The sequence below is a fragment of the Vicugna pacos genome, chromosome 19, assembly GCF_048564905.1.
Source record: "Vicugna pacos chromosome 19, VicPac4, whole genome shotgun sequence".
NCBI classification, from domain to species: Eukaryota; Metazoa; Chordata; class Mammalia; order Artiodactyla; family Camelidae; genus Vicugna; species Vicugna pacos.
In genome coordinates, this window is record NC_133005.1 from 2894893 (window position 1) to 2922160 (window position 27268).

Sequence of the window (27268 nt, forward strand, 5' to 3'; positions counted from 1 at the left end):
AGTCACAAGGAAGAACAGATTTAGTGTCATATTAGCAAATCTGATTTTCATTAGTGCAAGATGAATGTCTTCTATGAAACACTTTGGTATCATATTAATGACATGATAGCAAACAGCATCCGCCGGTTGCTAGGCAACATGAGGGCCCTCTAACGATTCCCTCCATCCTGGAGAGGCCACAGAGGGGAGATGCCAGAGCTCTGAGGACATTTCCCACTTCTTGGCAACTGTCTCTACTGGAGGACCACCGCGGGGCTTGAGGGGAGGGAATGAATGATACCGTTTACCGCGCCACAGCCATCTCTTCACTCGTCCCTCCTTTTGATGGTCCCACTGGTGGGAAAGCAAGGACTGAGAAGTGGGCAGAGACCTCTCAACCCATGTGCTCTCCCTCTGCTGAGGTGGCGGCAGGCCTCTGGGAGCTCGGGACAGGCAAGGGAGTGGGCGCCTTGAGGGCTGTTTGTCAGGCCAGAGTTTGTGGGCTGCTCTGCTCCCTGCATCCCTGGGGGATGGGGGTCCCTAGCAGTCATGCTGTGACTTCATGACTCCATGAAGCCAAGACAGCATCTGAACCAAGCATCTCAGAGACGTACTGACACGTGACAACCACCCCCAAACTGAGGGACAGAGGGCAAGAACCATTTTATCACACTCACGGTGGCCAGGCTCTGCCCATGACTGCAGGGGCTTCGGATGGTTAGAAAAATGCCTCGGAGCCACTCTGCTGGCCTCTCTGCTGGAGTCACCCGCAGTCTGCTTCCCCACACAGCCGGCGCCCACACTGGAATGGCCTGAAAGCTTGGCTCGGCTGGAACTTTTGCTGGAGCGTCTACTTGGTCTTTGTGCACAGCGGGGGCTTCCTCACAGCATCGCAGCCTCCAGACGGCTGGATTTCCTACCTGACAGGTCAGAACTCTAGGAGCGAGTGTTCCAGCAGACAAGCTGGAAGTACGTGGCCTTCTTAACCCAGCCTCAGAAGTCACATAGCCTCGCTTCAACCACACTCCACCGGGCAAAGCCACCACAGGCTTGGCCAGATTCAAGGGAAGGGGAGAGACCCCGTCTCTCTCTGGGGAGAGCGCCAAATATTTGCAGACGTGGTTTGAAACTGCCACACTGACACGCCAGTGACCCGCCAGGACATCTGGAGCTGAGACTGAGATGCATCTGGTTAATCTCCGTGGGTTGGGGGGGCCGTGACATGGAAACGTGGGGGCCGTGGGGCACGCCCGAGAAAGCAGAGCGGCAGAGAGAACGCAGCCGCCCCTGCTCGGCTCCCACCTGCCTGGTCCTTGCTGACTGCAGTCCCTTCCCGCCGCCCAGCCAGCCCACTGTCCTCTGCTCCTACGAGACACAACCGTGAATCCTTAAAAATTCTCCCTTTTAGCAAAAACCTAGCTTTGGTTGGTTTCTGCTGCTTGTAGCCAAGGAGCCCTCGGTAACTCAGAGACCACCAGCTGGCTTTTCAAGTCATTACTGATATAAATGTGATTGCTTACATACATGATGTAAATTCTCGTGTATTAATTTCCAGTAGACCCATTGACTCCTTGTTATGGTCAATGAGGATTTATCTTTTTTATTTTTATCTTTATTTTTTACTGAAGTAGAGTCGATTCACAATGTGCTAGTTTCCGGTGCACTTTCCCATTAGAGGTCATTGCAAGGTGTTGAATACAGTTCCCTGGGCTCTACAGTAGGTCCCTGTTTCTCTCTTTCATATGCAGTAGTGTGTACGTAGGAGTGATTGATCGTTTCAAACACAAACCCCGACTTCTCCCTATCCCAAACTTTCCGAACAGTTTATATGGCAATTTTTGGCTCAGTTAGTGTCAGTGATTACATTATTTGAACACTGCATATGTTAACCACATTTCTTTCCTGTGTTAACTTTTTGCTTTCCTTAGAAATAACAGCTGTGCTGGCTTTATTTCCCCCCATAGTTTTCAATGTATCTAGCACAAGTCTTTTTCAAAATGCTCCAGCAGGTCTGTCAAGTCCCCTTCAATATTATTTTCCACATAAACATACCAGATAATCAAAATAATTGCAATTTTTCGCCCTAGACCCCTCCTTCTTACTGCAGTCTGTGCGCCCGTCTGGCCCGGCCCGTGTCCCCGGGCCCCCGGGGCTTCCCCGCACTGTTCTCCAGTGTTCCAGCCTCTTAGTTTTCAACTTTGGTTGCTCTTTAAAATAACTCTTATACAGAGAACAAATGAGTGGTCACAGCAGGGTGAGGGAAGCGGTGAGGTCCTAGAGGTACAAGCTATTAGGGCCAAAATAAGCTACCAGGGTCTATTGTGTGACACAGGGAATGAGGCCAGTATTTTATAATAACTATAAATGCAGTATAACCTTTTAAAAATAGCTCTTTACTATGTAGACCTTTAAAATATGTTTAAATTAGGACACCCAGTTCCAGCAGTTGGCCAATCTTGTGTCGTTTCTGGCCGCAGTGACTCTTTGCCTTCATGAGCTATTTTGAGGAATACCCCAGGTATTTCAATATGTTTCCCTAAAAGATATTGCTTTTAAAAATATACATATAACTGGAATACCATCTTCACAGTTAAAAATTACTAATTCCTTAATAGTGTTTAGTTAATAGTGTTCAAATTTCTGATGTCGTAAGTGGTGTGATTTTTCTACAGCGTTATCTGAATCAGGATCCAAGTCAGTTGACATTTTTTTTAAATCTTTTTTAACCCCCAAGCTCTCAACCCATTTCTCTTTCATTTTTTTTTACAATTTATTTGTGGAAGGAGTCAGACCGTTTGTCCCGTAGGTTCCCGCACTCCAGATTTTGTGGCCTGAAGCTCTGTAGCTTCAGCAAACATACGCCTCTGTTGCCTCTACTTCCTGTAAACTAAGGTTCTGGGCAGATTCTGGTTCAATTTTGTCCCCTCAAGGTCGTGTGTTTTCCCACCAAGAAGCAGAGTGTCTGGCTGTGTCCTTTTCCGTGTCAGCAGCCATGTTCTGTGTCCTTTAATTCGGGAGGGCTTGCAGAACGGGATATTCTAACCGCGCCATTCCTCCCTCACGTACGGGCAGGGGCTGTCCCCTGTCCTGGTGCCTCCTTGACGGATGGCCGTGGAACCCAGGCTGGGGACGCTGCCCACGGCCTGCCGGTCCTGAGGCTCCTGCTGACGCAGCGGGTGCCGTGCTGACCCCAGTTCTCGTCTAGGTGACGTGCTTCACTCACCAGACACTGTGGGGAGCACCTCCGTACCCCTGGCGCCTGGCATTTCATCCCGGGGCCTTGGGCTGTCGGTCACTCACTGTGTACTTTTCAGTCTGGAGATTGGTACCTTTCAGTTCTGGTTCTTTTTTTCTTTGGTTCTCTCTGAAATTCCTAACATCTGGATAAAAGGCCTTGTTCTTCTTCTCATGAAGTTTCCTTGACTCCACCTCCCGACGCCTCCACTCCTGCTGCTGCCCTGCCGGTCAGTGCCGGGACCCCCACCTGGCCCCTTCTCTCTTCAGCTCCACACCTCATTCTCTTCCTCTCGGCGTCTGATGTCTGGAGACTCCCCGGCTCTTGTTTCCAGAGAGCGAACCTCCAGCCCTGCGGGGAGTTGAGAGGGGAGGGGAGCTGCCCGGCTGTTGCAGGAGGGGGAGGGCGGGAGCGGGAACGCATCTCACTCCTTCTGGATCACAAGTCCTTGCAGTGTCTTCTGGGGCCTCGGTCTGAGCTGGGCTTCCGTCATGTGCAGACAGAGGTTCCCCACAAACGGCTATGACCAGGAAGAATATCAGCAAAAAGTAATTTTTAATCTTTTATTCAATAACAACTTGAAATGAATGATTTTTTTAAAGAAAATCTTGAAATTAAAAATGCTTCTCCCATATGAGATCACTCATATGTGGACTCTAAAAAACAAACAAACAAACAAAAACAAAGCGTAAATACAGGACAGAAACAGACTCATAGACAGAGAATACAGACTTGTGGTTGCCGGGGGGTGGAGGGTGGGGAGGGATAGACTGGGATTTCAAAATTGTAGAATAGATAAACAACATTATACTGTATAGCACAGGGAAATAAACACAAAACGTTATGATAAATCACAGAGAAAAAATGTGACAATGAGTGTGTATATGTCCATGAATGACTGAAAAATTGTGCTGAACACTGGAATTTGACACAACACTGTAAAATGATTATGAATCAATAAAAAATGTTACAAAAATTTTAAAAAAACAGTAAAAAAAAATTCTTCTCTGTCTCAGATATCTTCCTACTTGGTGAGCTGCGGGCTGACCCAGGGAGATAACGGCCTAGGCCAGCGCTCTGTCCCAGGATGGGGCTGGAGAAACCAGGGTGCGGTACATTAGTTCATATGTTAAGGCCCTGCCAGGACCCCAGCAGCCTTAGCGCTGCCTCCGGAAAGATCCACTTGGAGGTCTGTCCAGAGGGCACTAACCGACCGAACGGACCCCCTTCGGGTGCCCCGGGGAGGACTCAATCTGGGGGCTGGACGAGCCCGGCAGGTCCTGGGTGAGTGCGTCCATGTTAGCATCCTGACCGGTTCTCTTTTTGTCCAATGATCACGTGCAGAAGGCCCACAGCTCGCAGGCGCCGCTCGTCAGCTGGGGCTGCTGGCAGCCGGGAGCGGGTCATCAGGCCTGCTAAGAGCAGAGGCCGCCTCCCGGTAGCCGCGCGGCCTCCAGCCTGGTGTACGTTTTCCTGTTTCACTTGGATTTGCTCCTAATGATTGAACTCAGATTATTAATGCTGCGAGCCTCCGGGATCCCAGCGTGACTACGCTGGGCTCTATTCTGCCCTCGGAGCCTTCGGCACGTACCCTGGCCTGGCAGATGCTGCACCGGCAGCTGTCGGAGCCGCTGGGGCCAAGACAGGACTGTGGATGCAAACGGCGGCTTCCATTAGCGGCCACGGGAGCATCGCTGGTGGCATTTTGTGCTTGCTTCTCCCCAGATGACCAGATGGAGGGAGGAAGAACTTACAAAACACGGCTCAGGGTTTGCTGGGTGGGTGACAAGAAGAGCCTTTGGAGAGAAGGAACTTGGGACGATGCCATCTGTCACTCTGCAGGTTATCCCGGGTGGGTGCCGGGTCCGGGGGTGCGCAGGGCGACCCCGAGCTGCAGATTCTAGCCCTGCCAGGAGCACAAGGGCAGCAAAGGGAGCGTCTGTGGGATGGGCTCTGAGTCAAGCATGTCCCGTACGTCATCGCGTTCAGTCCTCACGGCCAGTCCTCACGGCATCCCCTGAAGCTGTGATAAGCCCCCTTTTGCAGGTAAGGGAAACGAAGCTTTGAGGAATGGAGGGGCCTACGAGCGCACTGGTAGGTGAGGTCTGAAGGACCCCCGCGCGTGTTTTCTGATACGTGCATGCTCCTTCTCCTGCGTTACCACCACCGCGTGGGAACCGGGAGACTCCCTGAAGTCCCAGTGAGGAACTCGGGGCTGGTGTGATGGCAGAAGACAGGGTCCAACCCAGGACGAGTGGGCATGGAGCTCATCCCTACGGAGGCTGAGCGGAGGTGCCCAGGAGGTGCACAGCTACTGGAAGCAGCAGAACGCGCCCCCTCCTGGCCCTGTGGGGAGAGGACGCAGAGCCGGACTTGGGATGTAAAGCTCTTAGGCTGTCATAACTAAATACCATGGACGGTGGGGGCTCAGACAACAGACACTTATTTCTCACAGTTTGGAGGCTGCAAGTCCAAGGTCGGGCGCCAGCATGGCAGCTCCCTGGCAAGGACTCTTCCTGGCTTGCAGACTGTCCTTAGATGGAGGAGAGAGACAGATCTCTCTCTCTCTCTCTCTCTCTCGTCCTCTTATAAGGCCGTGGTCCTACAAGATTAGGACCCCTCCCCTGTGACCTCATTTTACCTCAATTACTTCCTTAAAGCTCCATCTCCAGATACAGTCACTTTAGGGACTCATCATGTGAATTCTGGGGGGACACCACCAGCCCACAGCACTGGGCCCATGGTGGGGTTACCTGCTGGGAGGAGTTCAGCAGGGTAATGGGGTAGAGATTGGCTCAGAGATGATGCTGGGGGTATGGAGGGTGATCTGTGTAACATGAGGGGGGCTGTTATGCCAAATATTAGGCTGGAGATGTTATATGATATGTAATAACCATGTTCTCAAATTTGAAAAAAATGTCAGCATTTTAAAGACGTTGTTCCACTGACTTCTCACCTGCACTGTTTCTGATGACGAATCTGTCATCATTCTTATCTTTATGCCTCTGAAACAACTGTTTTCTCCTCTTCCTTTTTAGATTTTCTCTTTATCACTGGTTTTGAGCAGTGTGATTATATGCCTTGGTGTCATTTTTTAAAATTGAAGAATAGCGGTACAATAGCATACAAGTTACAGGTGTACAACAGTGATGCACAATTTTTAGCAGTTACAATCCATTTATAGTTATTATAAAATATTGGCTGCATTCCCCGTGTTGTACAGCACATCCTTGTAGCTTATTTTATACCTAATAGTCTGTACCTCTTACTCCCTACCCCTATTATTGCCACTCCTCCCTCCCCTCTCTCCACTGGTAACCACTGGTTTGTTCTCTGTATCTGAGTCTGTTCCTTTTTTGTGATATTCACTAGCTTGCTGTTATTTTTTAGATTCCACACATAAGTGACATCATACAGTACTTGTCTTTCTCTGTCTGGCTCATCTCACTTAGCATACTACGGTCCATGTCCATCCACACTGTTGCAAATGGCAAAGTTTCATTCTTTTTTTATGGCTGAGGAGTATTGCATTGACTATATCTACACATCACATCTCCTCTATCCATTACCTGTTGATGAACACTCACATTGCTTCCCTGTCTTGGCTGCTGTGAACATCGGGGTGCGTGCATCTTTTTGAATTTTTTTTCTCTTGAACAAATACCCGTGAGTGGAACTGCTGGGTCATGTGGTCGTTCTAATTTTAGTTCCTTGAGAAGCCTCCATAGTGTTTTCCTCTTCACGTTTTTCATGCTTGACACTCATGGAGCTTCCTGGATTTGTGGGTTTATGGCTTATATCAAATCTGGGAAAAAATGGTCGTTATTTCTTTAGGCTCTTTGAAGCTGTCCCATAGCTCACTGAGGCTCTGCTCATTGTTTTCAATTATTTTTTCTTCTTTTTGTGTTTCATTTTGGGTGGTTTCAACTGGTGTGTCTTCAAATTCACTCATCTCTTCTTCAGCAAGGTCTGATCTTCCATTAATCCCACCTGGTGTACTTCTCCCTCTCAGACATTGTAGTTCTCATCTCTAGAAGTTTTATTAGGGTCTTCCATGCACCTACCACGGGCCCACTTCACCGTTGGACCATGTGGGATGCAGCTCTAACAGCCGTTTCAGTGTGCTTGCCTGCTGACCCCCACAGCTCTGTCAGTTCCGGGTGGGTTTCAGTTGCCTGACTCTTCTCCCCGTCATGGGCTGCATTTTCCTGCTTCTTTGGATGCCTGCTAGTTCTTCTCACTACTGAGGGGAGACCGTAGTGTATACTCCACCCACTGCCCCGTGAATCTTGAGGTTCTCCAGGGTGGCTCCCAGCCCCGGGTGAGCACCGGGAGCCGCAACCTCTAACCCTTTGAGTGGCTCTCACCCATCCCAGGGCGGGCTCCTCACCTGTGTGCGCTGATCAGTACTTGACTGAGTTCCTGACGGGGACCTGCTGCAGACGCCCAAGCTCCCCTCTCTGGGCAGCTCTCTCCTCCCCCGGACCCTGAAGAGGACCCCAGCTGCTCTAGTCCTCCACTCAGGGAGTCTGCTGGGTTCCAGTCCCTTTGTCAGCGCCTGGAAATTCTCTCAAGGCAGCAAGCTGGGTCAATGGCAGGGTTCACCTTACTTCTTTCCAGACTCTCAGAGATCACTGCCCTTCATTGCCTTCTGTCCAGTATCTTTTTTTAAAAATTTGTTTTACATTTTGTGAAGATTTTTAGTTGTTTCAGGTGAGAGGGTAAATCTGCTCCCCAAATAACTATTTTTTTAATGCAACACCTGCGCCGAGGATGCTGGATATGGGTTTGTCAACCTGTCAATCATTAGGGAAAAGCTCATCCTTATTGATAATAAGTGTAAATCCAAATTTCCAGTGGTAGTCTTGAAAGTCTTGCATTTTGTGGGGCTGGCTTCTGCTCAGATTTGATTAGTTATGGGAGATACTGCAGGCTAGTTCAGCCAGCTGCATTCCAGATCCCTTGCAGCATGGCTGACCCAAAGACCCACGGGCAGGAAGTGAAAGGCTGCCTTTCCCAGACGGTGGAAGTGTGGGCTCTCCATGGGAACAAGCGTCCTCCACAGAGAAACACTCCAGGACTTGGGCGGTGGGCGTCGGGCCCTGAGTGGGGGTCTTGCTTCCACTGTCTTCCTTGCTTCTGCCGGCAGCTCTGGTCCAGGAAGGGTTAGGTGCTGGCTGGAGCCGAAGCCACGGGCAACAGCGGGCAGGGCCTGGGGTGCCCATGCTGCTGGTGTGGACGGTGGCACCGCAGGGGTGGCTGTGGAGCCGGCAGTTCCCCGACTCCACAGATTCCTCCCTGTGGCAGGGGTCAGCCAGGTCTGCAGAGATGCTTTCCGAATTTTTCCTGAAAACCAGTTTAACGCCTGCCCTTCCAACCCATTCAACGAACTTTATAAACCGCCTATAACTGGCAGTACGTTCCTTTCTGTTCGAATTAGCTGAAGAGTCTGTCGTCTGCAACTGAACCCCGACTGACGGCTTAATCGCGCTCACAACGTGAGCGGCGAAGAGCCGGCCCGAGGGCTCGGCGGCCGGCGGCTCCGCCCTGTCCTGGCTCCCTCGGGGCTTTCCCGGGATTTTCAACCTGTGCTTTCTCTGCAGGGGTCCTTTACCTGACCTTGCCCCCTCTGTGGGGTGAGTGTGGTTAAGCCAGAGGGCACCTCTAAATCACAGAAGGAGACACGCAAGAGCTTCAGCGCGCCCCGAAGCTCGCTAACAAGGCCGAGCCCCTACGCGGCGGCGGCTGCCTTTCCTCTGGCCCAAGACGGGCGGCATCTGTGCTTCAGATACCAGCAGAGCTTGATCCCTGTCTGTTTTTAAAAAACAGAAATGCAAAGAGACGTGCCAATGTTTTCTTCCTCCACACGTGAGTCATCCCGGGGTCCCCTGAGGCACTCTGACAGCGAAGCAAAATCACTCTCACGGTCCAAGCAGGCGCCGCACAACGCACGTCGGGCTCCGGCGGTCTTGAGTGAAGGGGGCTGGGCCGAGAGGCAGGGGACTCTGGTTCCCATGTTTCTGACGCCACGATCTTGGCCGTGAGCCGTGGCAGCCCTGCCGCTGCGGTGTCCTCCGCTCTGAGGGGAGTGTGCTGGACTAGAGGTAAGGTCCTCCTGAGCCCTGCTTCCAAGAGAGGGGAGGCGTTCTGTCCGCAAGCCTGTTCCAGGCCTTGCTTCTAGGAGCCAATGGCAGTGGCCCTCCGGCTCTCATCTTGGCTAGCTCAGGCGTCTGAACTGCGTTCTGGGATTAGGTATGGATTCTGTGTTCTGCTTAGCTTTTAAAGTCTTTTTTCTAAATTTTCTACAATAAACATGCATTGCTTTTGTAATGGAAAATACTGAAGAGTAAACAAACATGTACAAAATCATCCTCAAAAAGAAACACATGGTGCAGCCACTGTGGGAAACAGTATGGAGTTCCTCAAAAACCTAAAAATAGACTTAGCTAATGATTCAGCGATCCCACTCCTGGGCATATATCAGGAGGGCACTTTAATTCAAAAAGATACATGCACCCCAACATCCACAGCTGCACTACTGACAGTAGCCACGACACAGAAACAACCTAAATGTCCATCGACAGATGACTGGATAAAGAAGGTGTGGTGTGTGTGTATATATATATATATATATATATATATATATATATATAAAATAGAATATTACTCAGCCATAAAAAAGAATGAAATGATGCCATCTGCAGCAACATGGATGGACCTAGAGATGATCATACTAAGTGAAGTAAGTCAGACAGAAAAAGACAAATACTGTATCACTCATATGTGGAATCTAAAAAAAGAATAAAGAAAAAGAAGAAAAAAGAAGACACTAATGAACTCATCTACAAAACAGAAACAGACTTGCAGACATAGTAAACAATCTTATGCTTACCAGGGAAAGGGGGTGGGAAGGGAGAAATCAGGAGTTGGAGACTTTATACATAAAACAGATAAAAAACAAATTTCTTCTGTAGAGCACAGGGAAGTGTATTCAGTATCTTATAGTAACCTATAATGAAAAAGAATATGAAAACAAGCATATGTATGTCTACATACGGCTGAACTAGTGTGCTGTTCACCAGAAATGGTCACACTGCTAACCGACTATACTTCAATAAAAAAAGAAAGGAAAAAAGACACACACAGAGACCCAGGCCTGGGAGGAGAGGACTGAGCGCTGCTTGAGTGGTAACACCACGCTGCCCAGGTGGCTTCAGAGCATCTTTTTGTGATCGTTATTTGGCCACAAAAAATGCAGGCAGGCAGGCCAGTTTCTTCTCATGGTTCAGTAGGCTGAAAACGGGAGTTCTGAAATGGATTTATGTTGCCAGTTCCAACAACGATGGAATAGCTCAGTGGCTTCTCGGTGCTCAGTAAAGAGGTCTTTATATTAAAGCGGTTCAGTGGCCTTGCAGATCACCACTGCCTCGTCAGCTATTAATTTAGACTCATAAATAATACCTTCAACTCACATGCCACCAGGTGAGAAGGAGGAAGAAAATCTATGAAGGACTTTAACTCCTGCAGCAAAAGTTTGAAAAGAGCTGTGATATTACACAGATGCTCAGAGGGTCAGAAGTCATTCTATATCTACCAGACAGTTCTGCTGAGCTGCAGGTCAAGACCAGAGACCTGAACGGGGGGAGAATGTTCGTCACCGAGACAGCCAGTGGTGGTGCGGAGGTGGCGGGCTGGCCGGGGTTTGGCCAGCTGAGCGGTACACACGCACAAATGGGCAGGAAGGACGTACGTGGTGCTCACTGCCTCGCCTGTAGAGTGACCAAGGGCCCAGAGAGCTTGCGGGCTCCGCCCCTTCCCCCACGCTGTCCTCTTTCCCCTCTGTCCAGCCTGGGCATGCGATCTGGGAGAATCCTCTTTCCCGCTGGCCTCACAGAAGCAGGTAGAACCAGAAAGCACATCCTCCTTCTACCTACTGGGCCTCCACTGAGCCATCCTTGAGCGACCCCATCTGAACACCAGAGACTCAGAACCAAACGGGACTGTGGTCAGCATCTCAGGAAAGGACTGCCCAGAGATGCTGTGCCCAACACCACTCACTGCAAACTCTGGGGATATGACTGGCCCGCAGCTGCACCCTCTGGGAGAGCTTCTGCAGTGATGGACGTCCTCCCTTCTGGGCCAGCTGATGTGGGAGCCAGTGTGAGCCTGAGTTCCTGTCCCTCACCTTTCACTCTGGGCTGATGTTAAAGGGCACTGAATTTGCTTGCTCAGCCTTTACATCCTTATTAACATAAAAAAGAGTCCTGGCTGTGAGACGGGGTACTCGCTTCTCTCACTCACTTGTGGGCAGTGTCCTCACTAACACAAATGAGGTTGAGGCACTGGGAATAAGAATGCGCACTTTCCTCATGCACCCCAGCATTCAGAGCAGCACTATACACAGTAGTCAAGACATGGCAACAACCCAAATGTCCATCGACAGATGACCGGATAAAGAAGTTGTGGTATATGTATATGATGGAATATTACTCAGCCATAAAAAAGAATCAAATAATACCATTTGCAGCAACATGGATGTACCTGGAGATTGTCATTCGAAGTGAAGTAAGCCAGAAGGAGAAAGAAAAATACCATATGAGATCGCTCATATGTGGAATCTAAAAAAAAAAAAAAATTTTTAAAAAGGCCGCTAACGAACTTATCTACAAAAGAGAAACAGATTCATAGACAACCTTATGGTTATCAGGGGAAAGGGGTAAATTTGAGAGTTTGAGATTTGCAAATGTTAGCTGCTATATATAAAATAGATTAAAAAAAACAAGTTTCTTCTGTCTAGCATAGGGAACTATATTCAATATCTTGTAATAACCTTTAATGAAGAAGAATATGAAAATGAATACACGTATGTATATGCATGACTGGGACACTGTGCTGTACACCAGAAACTGACACATTGTAACTGACTGCACTTCAGTTAAAAAAATAAAAGACCATGTATCGTTCTGACACCTCAAAACCATAAAAAAATCTCAACTCAGAACCCACAAACTTTTGGTCAACTAATCTTTGACAAAGGAAGCAAGAATATACAATGGAATAAAGACAGTCTCTTCAGCAAATGGTGTTGGACAGCAGCATGTAAAACAATAAAGCTAGAACACTCCCTTACACCATAAACAAAAATCAACTCAAAATGGATCAAAGACTTAAACATAAGACAAGATACAATAAACCTCCTAGAGGAAAATATAGGCAAAACGTTATTTGACATACATCTCAAAAATGTTCTCCTAGAAGAAATAAAAGCAAGAATAAACAAATGGGACCTAATGAAACTTACAAGTTTCTGCACAGCAAAGGAAACCATAAGTAAAACAAAAAGACAACCTACGGAATGGGAGAAAATTTTTGCAAGTGAAACTGACAAAGGCTTGATCTCCAGAATATATAAGCAGCTCATATGACTCAATAAGAAAAAAATAAACAACCCCATCCAAAAATGGGCAGAAGACCTAAACAAGCAATTCTCCAAGGAGGACATACAAATGATCAATAGGCACATGAAAAAATGCTCAATATCACTAATTATCAGAGAAATGCAAATCAAAACTACAATGAGGTATCACCTCACACCAGGCAGAATGGCCATCATTCAAAAATCCACAAATGACAAATGCTGGAGAGGCTGTGGAGAAAAGGGAACCTTTCTTCACTGCTGGTGGGAATGCAGTTGGGTGCAGCCACTGTGGAAAACAGTATGGAGATTCCTCAAAGGACTAGGAATAGACTTACCGTATGACCCAGGAACCCCACTCCTGGGCTTATATCCAGAAGGAACCCTACTTCAGGATGACACCTGCACCCCAATGTTCATAGCAGCACTAGTTACAATAGCCAAGACATGGAAACAGCCTAAATGTCCATCAACAGATGACTGGATAAAGAAGAAGTGGTACATTTATACAATGGAATACTATTCAGCCACAAAAACCGACAACATAACGCCATTTGCAGCAACATGGATGGACCTGGAGATCATCATTTTTAAGTGAAGTAAGTCAGAAAGAGAAAGAAAAATACCATATGAGATCACTCATATGTGGAATCTAAAAAAAAAAAAAGCATAAATACAAAACAGAAATAGACTCACAGACACAAAATATAAACTTGTGGTTGCCAAGGGGGCAGAAGGTGGGAAGAGATAGACTGGGATTTCAAAATTGTAGAATAGATAAACAAGATTATACTGTATAGCACAGGGAAATATATACAAGATCTTATGGTAGCTCATAGAGAAAAAAATGTGACAATGAATATATGTATGTTCATGTATAACTGAAAAATTGTGCTGTACACTGGAATTTGACACAACATTGCACAATGATTATAAATCAATAAAAAAATTTTTAAAAAAAATCTCAACCCAGGCCTTTCTGACAGATGCTAAGATGGTGCATCAAACTATGTTTCCACGGTGAATGGGGCCAGTGTTGGACCACACTGGACAAGAGACGAGACAGGGAAGCACGCCACTTGAAGCAGAGCCCCAGGCCCCCTCTTTAACATCCAGCCCTGACTCAGTGAGCACCTGCGTTTGTTTTGCCTTCGCATTATCACCTTTAGCCCAAATATCTGAAGGGACACGTGCTGGTTATGACTTGGGGACGCCTCACAACAATCTCACCCTTCATCCCAGTAAAGGTTAATTCCACACAAATGCCACTGTGGGAAGGAGGGAGGTGACACATTCTAGGGGGAAAAAAACACTCTAGTCTTTTCATCAGAGCATCTTTACAAATAAAAGTGGATACGTGTTGTGTTAAATGGAATTTGGCCCCGTGTTGGTCTGTACTTTGGGATCTGAGGTTGACCGTCTCAGTAACAAGGGATGGTCAGCCTCACGGGCCACATGACGTGTTTGAAGCACCACAGGGCCAGAAGATGCCTGTTTGCAAGGAGGCCAGGGCGTGACCAGGGAGGAGCCCGGGACAGCGTGTGAACATGCCTGCGGGCGGAGAAACAGAGCTGAATGACTGGGAAGCAAAATGAAGAGGACGGATTTGGATTTAGCCAATCATTCGGAAAAGGGAGTCTTTCCAAGGATATCAAATGGAACTGGAGACATCTGAGGTGAAACAGACCGGCGGGAACACTAAAGCAGCTGCAGAAAGGCAGGTCGGTGACGTGACAAGCGGCCGCCAGGGAAGGCTGCATCTTGGAGGAACTGTTACCAGCAAATCTTAGACGTGCACCCAGAGAAGCAGACAAGTTGGAGTGGGCAGTCATAGCTCGGGAAAATCCTGACTGAATCTGGAAAAACGGACGCCTCGAATTTAGTGTGTGATTGTCTACTGCACACGGCACAAGGTCACCGACGACAGAGGAGCAGAGAACCACTGACGTCCTGATTAAGCGATTCCAGGTGAGTCTGGAAAGCGAACCGGGAGGCAGCGCGGGAGGCTCACACTGCCCTCCTCCGCGCCGCGGCCGTCCCGGGGGGGGTACCTCCTGAGCCCTGAGCTTCTGAAGGGCCTGCTCCAACCCCATTCAGGACACCGTGTGTAGGGGCACTTACCCACAGGGAAGGGGCCGCTGCCGCGCCCGGGGCGTGGCGGGGGGAGGGCAGTGTGTGCAGTGGGGGAGGGCCAGGCGAGGGCAGCCTTTGAGAGCGGAGCTTGTTAAGATGTGAAAAGAGGTGATTTAATCAAGGTTTATGAGTATCTGATGGGCTCACACAAAGACGCTAGGGCAAGACCTATTCACACCATGACGATAAAGGAAGCTACAGCCTGTTAATTAAGGCTGAGGCGGGAAGGATTCAGTGGGCAAGAGCTTTTCTTTGCAGGGCCACCGCTAAGTGAGGTAAATGAGGGTGACGTGGAGTTAAGAAGGCAGGGATGTTAAGGCCAGGAGACGGGGACTTTGCTGGAACCCGCCTTGGCCTCCCCCTCCTCTCCATCCACAGTTCCCGTGTTCCGGCTTCCCTGCACTCCGCCCGTGTCTGAGGGAGAAGCAGCGCCAGCAGGTGCTGGGAAGGTGGGCAGGGATGCGTGGTCTCTGACAGGTGCGTGTAGGGGTGCGGGGACACTCCGAGGGGAGGACTGGTGAGAAGTCCATTTGCCAACAACACATTTGTGCTGTGGCTTTAAATGCTGGTGGGTTCAGAAAGGAACAAACCATGAAATGGACTCTGTCCATTTCCAAAGTGATAAACCAGTTAACTCATCAATTTCTTTCTCTCTCTCCTTCACACACATTGACAGGTACACTCACACGCAGAGGCACACACACTCACAGGCACACACACAGTGCCACCAGTGGTGAATCTGCCCTCGTCATCGCCCGCAGCGCATGCCGCGTGCCAAGGTAAAGACAAAGGATAAAGCAGAGGATAAAGCAGAGGTAGGACCCAGCCAGCCTGTGATCCAGACCCTCGGCAGCACTGCTGTCCTGTGACAGCTGTTGTTGGCCTGGGCATCACGGTGGCTGATGGCTCAGCCACCACCATGTGTCCCCAAATGGCTCCAAGCGAGCCCGTCCGCAGGCAGCCAGTGCCACCCCCAGTGAGTCCTTGGCCGCTACAGCACCTGCCTTGGCTGCCACTGTTCCCACTGGTATCACCAGCGCCTCCTCGATGCGGTGAGAACAGATCTAGGGAGGTGGATGGAAAGGATCCAGAGAGTTTCGTTGAACCCGCAGAGGAACTTGACCTTGAGGTCGAGTCTGTCTTGCAGGAGGCAGAGCAGCTGGTTAACAGTCAGCCTGCAGGAAGGGGTCCCCAGATGCAAAGGATGGAAACGTGCCCAGGTTTGAACAAGAGATGTCACCAGTGCTGCCCAGGTCAGGGAAACAATCGGGAATCAGGTCTCGGCCAAAGTCAGCTAGACCATTTGCCCTGCCTGTTGGAAAGAGCCCTGCCGGCCGGTCTGACAGATGGCACGCAGGGCTGGGCCAAGGGTCAGCGCTGGGGGCTGGCGGTACTTTGTGGTGCTTGCAAAGAACGTGGCCGCAGCTGCACATCCACACTAATGCACGCCCAGGAGGGACTGGCGTGGCACGGCGGAGCCCTGAGACCTAACTAGAACACGATCAGCGGGCCCTTCCATGATCCGCCACCGTCCCCTGCCCCTTCCTTACTGACGTCACCTGGCGCGTCCTAATAGCCAGTGTTGTCCCATTTTGCCATCCCCAGTATTCACTCCCAGCAAGTCAAACTCACTTGTGAAATTATTACTATCATCCATTAACAGCTGTGCCCCGACCGGTGGTCTCAAGCTCACAAAGTCCGTCTGTTTCAACCTCTTCTCAGGGAGAAACAAAATGCTGATGGCTTTGGAATTCAGTCAGATGTGAAGACATTTTCTTTTCAGAGAAGACTGCTAAGATAGAGCTCCCCTAAAATGTTTCTTTAACTAACAACTGATTCCTCCCCAACTCAAATATTTTGGGTTAAGATTAAGAGCAACAATAAAACCCTATCCCCAAGCTGAGGAACAAATGAATTCATGTTCTAAATACTTTCATTTTTCTTTAACTTGAATAAATATTGGAGTCAAGTCTACACAGATTAGAGGAGAGAAAGCCTACGATTAAGGAATTTGATACTTTATCAAAATATAGTTTACGATGGGAACATATAGGAAGATATTAAAGATATCCCCATACAGAAAAGATTTTAGAAGTACTTTTTTTGGGAAAAAAGAAATCCACACATGATTATAAATGCTTAGCAAGCCAGAAATCAAAAGAAATTTTCTTACCCTGATAAAGGATGTCTACAAAAATACATACAGCAAATGTCACACGCATAACATTGAACGCATTCCCTTCAAAACTAGGAATGAGGTTGCGGTGCCATTCCTCACTACTTCTAGCCTACGTTTCACCACAAATCTTGTCCAGCGCAGTAAGACAAGAAAAAGAAAGATGTTACAAAGATTGAAAAGAAACAAACAAAACTGTCATTATATGCAGATGATACAATATTTTGTGTGGAAAATCTGAAAGGATCTGCATTCTTTGAATAAACGAGGGAGTGTGGCAATGTGCAGAACACAAAACCGTACAAAAAGCTAGTACATTTCTATACACTCTACAGCAGCAACCAATGAGAAAATGATCCTGAACAGCAGCAATAAAAATATAAAGCACTTTGGATCGTATCAAACAAAAATTGTGCAAGCCATCGATGGAGAAAGTTATAAACTTCTACTAACATAAATCACGACCTACACAGCTGACCCCTGAACAATACCAGTCTGAACGCCCTGCGTCCACTTCCACGGAAATGTTTTTTGATAGTGAATCCTATAGCCGTGCAGATCCACGCGACCACCCCTCGGCTGAATATGAGGAGGCAGAACCCTGGTCACAGAAGGCAGGCTGTAAGTTACACTCAGATTTTCACCTTCGAGGAGGACTGACACCCCTAAGCCCGCATTGTCACCTAACTGACAGAAGGGTTGGTGCATTTCCGTGAAATCCAGTGGGGCTGCCCACAGAGCTTCACAAGTTTGCTACTGGAAGAGTGAAGGGTCAGCGATGCCCACGACACCCAGGAGAAGAAGATCACATTAAGATTAAGGACAGCTGTTAGTTTACGCTGTAGGGAAAGTGGAAAGGTAAGCCCCCAAAGAGGAGGGGACCTCTGAGGGACGTGCCGCCGGCCGAGCGTGTGCCCGGAGCACACACAGTCCCTGTGAGCCGAGGAGAGGACACAACCCCTCCCCGAACGGACAGACGTCACAGGCAGGCATTTCCCCCGGACCCACCACGAACGGCCCACGAACAAGTAAGAAGGCACCGAGCTGCGTCAGACATCAGGGGAGGGACACTCACAGCCAGGGGCGGGCACCTTCCCAACCACCAGCACGGCCAGCTGCGAAAGCCCAGCAGCGCTGAGGGCCGGCGGGCCGCGGAGGACCCTCACGGACGGCTGCAGCGGCTGTCACAGGCGCCACGGCCTCGGGAAACACTTCGGCATCGCCTGGTACACCCGAGAGGGATCCCCGCACGTGAGCTGTGCCCACAATGCCCATGACGCTGCTTGTCATGGCCGGAACAACTTAACATCAGTCAACGGGGAAATGGACGATGAACTGCGACATCACGTACATGCAGGAGCATCACACGGCATGGAAAACACATGGACTCCAGCCGCACACGCCGCGGTCGACAGGCTCACAGACAGAGCCCCGAACGGAATGCCGACTTCCTCCAGCTGCCGCAGAATCGGCCCGGAAGTAGGCAAAACGAGTGACGGTATCACTTGGGAAGCCATGTGTACGTGGCGCATCTTTAAAACCAGGCTCGGCCGCTGCCCGCCTCAGCACAGAGTTCCTGGGACGCGGCCACGGCTGCCCGTCGGTTACGTATCGTGTCTTTCACAGCCCAGCGGCAGAGCTGAGGGCTTGCGACCGACAACCTGCAGCCCACCGAGCTGGAAATGGTCACCACCTGGCCCTTTACACACAAAGTTTGCTCATCTCTGCTTTGCGGGGAAGAAAGGGAACGATTAACCCAAACTGCAGGACAGTGGTTTCCTCCAAGGAGGGGGTGGGCTCTATGTAAGGAGTTCCTCCTTACGGCAGGTGTCAGGCACACCAGTTTCCAGTGCCTTTATCCTTCACAGGGCACACACATGCTTCATGTGCTTTTCTGTTTATATGATGTATTCTACAATTTAAAACCATTTTTAAGAGGGAAGAGAGATTGCTTCTGACCCCGGCAGCCTCCCCCATGTGGACCGAAGACCCTGGAATTCTAAGACACCTACACCTACGTCTGCTTCCTGGCTGCCACCATCTTGTCTTGTGGACAAAGGGAAATTCTCGTAGCCTTTCTAAGCAGCAGACGGTATCAGAAGTGGCTTTCTACTCTCAAGTTCTAGGCTTCCTAGAGGTACGGGAAGAAAGAGCGTCTTCAAACTGGAAAAAGCCGGGACCTAGATCACCCAGTCTGATCAAACTGCTGAAGCAGAATTCCCTTCACAATCTTTTTTTTTTTTAGGCGAACGGTTGCCCCCTCTGCTTGAGCGGAGGGAAGCGCGAGGAAGGAGGCTGCGGTCACAGCCAGCCAGTCCGTGGGTGCGGAATTCCCACCAGGACCAGCTGCTTGTGGGGCCGGGTGAGGACGCCCCGGGGCCGGGGCCGGGGCCGGTGGTCTCACAGCCTTCGCTCCTTAGAACAAAATCTCTGGCACCCTGGCTTCTCCCCGGGATCTGGTGCGCCGCCCGCACACCCTCACTCACGAGCATCCTCCGTGCCTGCCTCTCCCCTCTATCGCGCGGCGTCTGCTTACCTGTAGAGGTCGGGGACCAGCCCTTCCTCGTACCGAGCGCACAGGTTGTTGAGGGCTTGCTCGTGCTGGCCAAACAGGCGGATGTAGTTGGCGGCAGGGAAGGGCACTTTCGAGAGGCACGTGATGGTCTCCACCATCTTATACCTGTTGATGTGGATCCGGAAGTAATTCCCACCTTTCGCGTTGCCTGTTACTATTTCTACACCCTGGCGGGGGAGTGGATCAGAAGAAGAGCGTTAGAAGCACTGCTGGACGTTGGGAACTTCATCATAGCAATTTATTTTTCAAATGTAACCGACAGCGTAGGTCTTAGCGCCTGTCACAGACCACAGCAATAGATACTGACTAAACTCAGCTGAAGACAAGTGCGTGTCAGAAGCCATGTGTTCGGACTTAGAGACTAAATGTTCCTGGGGATAGTTTACGCCGTGGTCGCCTCGCTCCACGTTTCTGAATCAGTTGCTAGGTTGCGACCGATTCCCCTTCTCCAGCACCTCACGCAGCAAGTACGCGGCGAGGCGACCTGAGGCTGGTAACTTCCCTAATTTTTTTCACAGCACCATTTTGAGAAAAACCTCCTAGTAAAGGTGATCAAAAAGAATTCCAGTTTTTAAAATGTTACTTAAGCAAAGGAAACAAGTGAAAGCTGAGTCCCTGACAGCTGGGTTGGAGGCGGTTTCTCTGTTCCGGGGAGGAAGGCGCGGGTTTACAGGCGTACACACGGGTTCTGTGCGTTACTCATTAGTTTGTAGATGGTTCAAGGTGCAGATTCATGGTTTTATGTCTCCTGGGAGCTGGCTAACCCGTCACGTGGACCCAGGCAACAAGGAAGTACGCTGCCTTCCCCGTTACCACCGCTTTTCCCATTTCAGCCCCATGGCGGGCGACCGACCGAGCGGAGACACGCTTCCCACCGGCTCCAGGAGCAAACAGAACCTCTGGGGACAAATGTGGGTTTGGCTGGTGGCGGCTGGACCTGACTCTCAACTCAGTGCCCGCAGCGCTCAGAGCATCTCCCCTGAGTGCAGGCAGATTTAAGCTTTCGCTCTGAACTTGAACGTGGCATTTAGAAATCCCGGGCAAGTTGGACTGCACTGATCCCCAACATTTACTCAGCCCTGGACATTCCCTGGGGACTTTGTCTCAACAAGGACACACGGCTTAACCGGAGCTTTGAGTAAACTGAAGCACCTGGTGGGTGTTTGGGTGTCACGTGGCAAAGCCTCGAGGAGGAATCGGCCGACAGCAAAGGCACAAGGTGGCATGTGCAGGTAGATGTCAGGGGAGTCCTGGGACAGCCCCAAGGATGTGCCCGAGATGGGGGGACAGGACAAGCATGGCTTAGGAAGGGGTGGGGGATGGCGCCTCGGGGGAGGTGCACCAGGTCCATCATCATAGAGATGGGTGGGTCCAGAGAGGAAACCTACCTTCTCAGCGAAGTGTTTAAGAAAAGCACGTGGTAAGCTGTTACCTAACAAAACAGTGGTACACGGGGGGAGGGTGTAGCTCAGTGGAAGGGCACATGCTTAGCATGCATGAGGTCCTAGGTTTGACCCCCAGTACCACCATCAAAAAAAAAATACATAAACAAGCCTAATTACCCCTCCTCAAAATAAATAAATAAATAAAAACTGCCACTTAAAAAAAAACAGTGGTACCTCCACCCAGTGGGATGCAGTGAACCCAACAGAGATGACTGATAAACTGTCTCTCACAACAGGGAAACATGCTCACAGCGCATCTGACACCACAGAGTACAGACCCAGGTGTACGATGGTTTATCATTTGCACAGTTGTCACTCTGTCTTTATAAAACTACGTGGTATCGTTTACGTGCTTCTCTATCAGCATTTTAACAAAATGTTAATGGTCATTTTCTGGGGTTGGGAGACTGGGTCATTTTTATTGTTTCTCTTTCTGTTCATCTGACTCTCTGTAATTTCTTTTTTTAAAAAAATGACTATCACTTCTAAGATGATTTTAAAAAGTTATTTTTAAATGCAGTGGCTATGCTGTGGCAAGGAACCAGACTTCTGACGAGCAAATAGAGAAATGAAACAAAGAGGAAGGAAGGAGGGAGGGAGAGAGGGAGGGTGGAAGGAAAGGGGGGCGTCTAGTGTGGAGGGTGGGGCTTGTGTGGAGAAGCACGTGCCTCTGGCCACAGACCCCGTCTCCTCGCCCCCCAGACCATCCCCTCTCCCTCTGCTCTTGGTACAGGTAATTCTCTCGTCCATTCTGATGTGTCTCCTCATGTCTTGGCTTCCTGGACTGAGCAATGAACATTCCTCCCCAGGGCGGGGCACGTGACATCCCAGAACGGTCCCCAGGGGCACCTTTGCTTGTGGCTCCTCACAGCAAGTGCCGTTTCTGAATTAAAGACACACAGAGCTGGGAGAGTGACGGTGCGTCCACGGTCTGCGTTTGGCCCCAGCGGCCCTAGGCTGAGCCCCCGACCCCGTCGTGGTGAGGGGCGCCCTGACGGAGGAGTTGAGTGTCTGGGGAGGGGGCCTCACTGGAAGGGCAGTGGGGGGCTCGGGAGAGGCGGCACTGGCCACGGCTCTGGCCTGGCTTTAGGGCCTGGTGCCCCCAGGGCTCAGTGGAGAGCAGGTCCCACAAGGTCTTGGCCCCCTCCTCCTCTTTGAAATTTCTTTATGCTGAGTGACTAAGGAAGGAGACTCAGGCATCAAAGGGGCACCTCCCGAGATGGACCCACGTGGCCGACAACACTGTTGACTCTGCCAAGAGTTTCCGTGACCATCCAGCCCTCTGCTCACAGACACTTGTTTTCAGGGCTGGTTTGGAGGATGCTGAGCCCCTCAACACAAGGGCCCTGGGACACCGTGGCTGGTGTCTAGGCGAGTCTCCGAGGGGCCTGCAGCCTGCTGGCTGACAGCCTCAGCCCACTTACCCTCCAAGGCTGGCCTGTTCTGCGGGGGCTGCGTCGCCGGCCTCATTTCTGATGATCTGTTTATTTCGGGGGGGGGGTGGGGTGGAGATGTTCCTGCTTTTAAAGATTGAGTTTCAGTCTTCGGGCTGCCTGCCCCTGTTTTAGCACCTGAAGGGCACAGAGAGCAGCCACACTGTGGGACGACAGCTCCCCGGAGTCTGCGGATGGCTGTGACAACATTAGCGGGAACTGGCTCCACGTGAGCATAACCAGGGGGCCATCCTGGGAACGTGGCTTTGTGAAATTTTGCCCTGACATGAAGGACCAGTTGCCTCTAGGTGGGTTTCTCAGAGCCAAGTTACCCCTCGGGGCCGGGCAGGCTTATCTAAGTTTCTTGGGTCATCCCTGGTCACCGTCGCCGGCAGATGGGGAAGATTCAGTGAAGTCCAGGACTCTTTCCACTTACCCTCACAGAAAGTCGCTCCACTGCACAAGGACCCAGGGCGGCTTCCAGCCCTGCCTCCCCGGGTGAGGGGCTCGGGGGACGATGATGGTTCACACGCGTCCCCGTTCTGTGGATGTGCCCAGATTCCTCCTTCATTTCAAGCATGCGAGTAAACTGTTAGGAAATTTGGGTCTTGACTTTAAAATTCTGACGGAGTGACTGGTTCTGGTGTGTGTGGTTTTTTTTCTCCTTCCTTATTTCCTGAATATAATTATCCTTTTCAGTTCCTTTATGATTTTGACAAAGATTGGAACATGGTTCCAGAACTCATGCCAAATGGAAGCTCCAGGAGTAGCCAGGCTCCGTGTGCAGGAAACCAGGTTCCCAGCTCCCATGAGGACACACAATTTTAAATTTAATGGTATCCAAGGCAGAGTTTGTTGTGACAAATTTCTTTATTCCATGGAGCATAAGCCAACAAAGCATGTGGACTGGAATCTGTGGGTTAGTTTATTATGCAGGGGTCCCCGCTCCTCCTTTTGTCGGGTTACCTCACGAATTACCAAAGCATCTTCTCCCTTAAATATCCCAGCGAGGTGGGGACGGTGTGGCTCAAGCGGCAGAGTGCGCGCTTAGCCTGCATGAGGCCCTGGGTTCAATCCCCAGTGCCTCCTCTAAAAATAAGCAGAGAAGCCTAATTATTCCCCCCCACCCAAAATTGTTTTAAAAAATCCCAGTGAGCGAGGGCTACGGAGTCTGATGAGACGCACCTGTGCTAAGTACCTCTGTTGCCGGAATGGAGTTCGCTTTCTCTAGCGAAACGCTGCCCCGTGGGCTCCATCCTCGGCTAGCTGACGGTATTCAGGCGACCGCCCGACCATTTTGGCAACAATTTTACTTAATCAAATTAACTCCAACCCCGAAGACTGCCATGGAACCATCCTGCAGATATTTTTTTCTTGGTGAATAAAATGGGAAGAAATCTGTTTGGAGCTTCCGTCCTAATTAAAAAGGAGGCCCGCCTGGCAAACTGGTTAATTGCCGCCAGGGCTCCCGCGCAAACGCTGTCACAGCCCAGCCAAGGAAGCTATTTAAGTTGCACTCTTATTAAACTCTCATTATCTGAAAACCCCTTCGGCTCTTCCTCTGACTTTATTCGGACAGAGAACCAGAGGTTCTTAGGTAAATAGCACTGCCTGTCGGAAATCACACGTTGTCCTCGAAGAGCCCGGCTCCGTCTAAAAGCAAATCCAACACTGCCTAGCTCTTGAACCTGTTGGGTTCCGGGCATTCATGTGCAGTGAGCCAAGCGTTCAGCCTCTGAACACGTCCTCGGGGCTCCATGCTGTTGATCCAATGCCCCCGCACGGGTGGCAGACTGTGCTTTCCGAAGACGGGCGCAAGACCCCCATCACACGGCCCCTGGACGTCGTCCCGCTGGCAGGGGTCTGCGTCCTCGCCTCTGAGTCTGGGCGGGCTTGGTGGGCCCCGACAGAGGGTGTGCGGGAAGTGACGCTCTGTGACCTGCAAGGCTGGGTCATCAGAGGCAGGGGGCTTCCAGCCCGCTAGTGGGGCGCTGGCGCGCGGAGTCTTGAGCTGGCGCGTGATGAGTCTCAGCGCTCTGAGGCCGCCATGCCGGCAGGAAGCCCCGGCATGACGCCCTGGTCATCACTCCCTGAGCTGAGTCCTCCCAGCCCAGGCGGGTGACGAGCCGACCAGCAGGTCATCCCCAGTCTCGAGCCTTCCCGGCCGACCTCCAGACGCTGTGCAGCAGAAACAAGCCATTCCCACGGTGTCTCGTCCAAACTCCTAACCCACAGAACCCACGAGCAGAGTCAGACGGTCGCTGAGTTTTGTTACACAGCAGTAGAAACTGCAGCACCATTCACGGCTGTCCTTTCTTTAGCTGTAAGAACACTGTGCGTCGGACCACGCGTGTAGGCACACCTAAGAGTCCGCGTAAGGCCCAAGGGAAGTAAGTTTCAAACACACAGCATCCGTCCTTCCCTTGGCAGAACCAGGTTTCCTTATTCGTCTGGAGCCGTCGTTAACAGCAGCCGCCACTGACGGGTCACTAGTTTCTTCCTTGAAGGCAGTGCTACTTTGCAGGCGACCTCTGATGATGCCAGGAATGCAGAGAGGTTGCCAACTGTCCAAAGCCCAGGAGAAGTCAAAGGGAAAGCTGGCACTCTGACTTCCAGAAGGAGAGGGTGAGGGGCCCAAGAGCCTGGGGCATTTCAAGTCTGCTCCTCCCCCTTAAGGAGTGTTCCAACAGCTTCTACTAACTGCCACATGGCAGACCTCGCTCTCAAAGGAATCTGGGGACTGTGCTTATTTTAAGTTAAACTGTTAACCCTCTAAAATACTCAGGGTAAGAAAATGGCAAGGGAAGAGGTGCCTTCCAGCGTCTGCCCTACTGACAAGAAAGTGAACACGACAGACCAGAAGGGAAACCCCCAGCTGACAGCAAACACCAGTCTGGTCCCTCAGTCAGACAGCCTCGCTGAGGAGCTGGCCAGCTGACGAACCACGCCGTGAACTTTCCAATCACCCTGAACCCAGGGGACATCCCCCCAGCCCCCAAGCACACACAGCTTCTGCTTTACCTCCATGGCCCTTCCCGGGTAGCGCAGGGAGGGCAGGGGGACAGGGGGGTCGGGACAGACATCCCAGACCCGGAGAAATTCACTTGCTGTTGCCACGGAGGCGGTTATCAGTGTCATCTGTTGCCGCATCTCAGGTTACCTCAAAACTTAACAGCTTAATGCCCTTCAGTAGGAGAAATGGATAAATAAACTGTGGTCCATCCAGGCAGTGGGATATTATACAGTGCTAAAAAGAAATGGGCTATTAAGCCACGAAAAGACATGGAAGGAACTTAAATGCAAATTATGAAGTGGAAGAAGCCGATCTGAGAAGGCCACTACACAGATTCCAACAACACGACATTCTGGAAAAGCAAAACCATGGGGACAGTGAAAAGGTCGGCGGCTGCCAGGCGCTGTGGGGGAGGGAGGAAAGGATGACCAGGTGGCGCACAGGGCATGTTAGGGCAGCGAAACTGCTCTGTGTGGTGCTGTCATGGTGGACACATGTCATTACACATTTGTCCAAACCCACAGAATGTCCAACACCAAGAGTGACCCTCATGTGGACTGTGGACTTTGGGCGATAATGATGCGTCAGTGCAGGTGTATTAAGTGAAACGAGATGTGCCATCTGGGGGGGCTGCTGGTTACGGGGGAGCTGTGCATGAGTGGGGGCAGGGGGTGTATGGGAATCTCCGTACCTTCCTCTCAGTTTGGCTGTGAACCTGAGACTGCTCTAAAAATAAAATTCCATTTAAAAAACACTCAGTGGCTTAAAATGACAAAAAACTTTCATCGCCTCAGTTTGGGAGTCAGAAGTTGGGAATGGCTTAGCTGGGGGATTCTGGCTTACGATCTCATGTAAATTTGGAGTCAAGATGTCAGCTGGGGCTGCATCACCTGAAAAGCCTGCCTGGGGCTGGAGGATGTACTTACAAGGGGACTCCCTCGCCTGCCTGGCAAACTGCAAATGGCTGGTGCAGGAATCTTCCGTTCCTCACTACGTGGACCTCTCCAAAGGCTGCCTGGTGACCTCATGACAAGGGATTGGAAGCTATAATGTTTCTCATGACCTAGCCTTGTGTCATTTCCACAATATCCTGTTGGCAGTCCCAGGTCAGTCCTAGTCAGCATGGGAGGGGACCACAGAAGGACATGAATCCAAGGGGCAGAACTCATCGGGGGCCGTTTGGGGGGCTGGGTACTGTGTGGCTTTCTGATACGTGAACCCATACATTACACTAACAGCTCTGAATTGAAAAAGAACTTCACCCCCTCGCCAACAAAGTGTTATACTTGGAAGTAAAATGAAATTCAGGAACCATACTCACAAAATCGGACTGCGCCATTTGCACCTCCAAGGGCGTTGGGATGGCAGGCTTGGCGATGTGCAGGTAGTGGTAAGACCCGGGAAGAACGCCTCCTAGTGGAAACGGCGAGGTTGTCACATTTTAACTCAGCCGGGCAGCAAACGGGCAAAGGCGCTGACATTTCTGCCCCAGGACCATCAGAGACGCCTACCACGGGTACACCACCCACTCCTTCCCACTGAAGAACTGCCACGAGCAAGGGACTCTCTGGGACTGATTTTGTCTAATAAAACAATGTGAATGTGCCATTACACCCCATGACACGGCCAGCAGTGCGCCGGGAAGACGAGCCCGCTGATCCTGTGTGTCCTGGTTGCCCGTAACTCCAAGCCCTCCGACCTCCGCCTGCCGGAGCCAGTCTGTGGCCTGCAGAGTTGCAGTGGCTCTGCTGTGCTCCACCCGCCTCCACATGTGACCAAAATACTAACAAGGTAAATCAGGAAAATCGGGAAATCAACAAAGTTCTCGTTCAATGCTTTAGAAAACTATTATTTTGAAATTCTT

General features: G+C 50.5%; 1 protein-coding gene across 4 annotated transcripts in view; it reads right to left on the minus strand.

Moving 5' to 3' along the window:
* The window catches only part of CFAP61 (cilia and flagella associated protein 61), a 257667-nt gene that overhangs the window by 39288 nt on the left and 191111 nt on the right, over window positions 1-27268 (minus strand). For all 4 annotated transcript variants that reach the window (XM_072943713.1, XM_072943712.1, XM_072943711.1 and 1 more), the window contains 2 exons: window positions 26726-26817; window positions 19475-19680 (listed from right to left, as the gene is read on the minus strand). In XM_072943713.1, the coding sequence (XP_072799814.1) occupies window positions 19475-19680; window positions 26726-26817 (298 nt within the window). The remainder of the gene's footprint in view (window positions 1-19474; window positions 19681-26725; window positions 26818-27268) is intronic.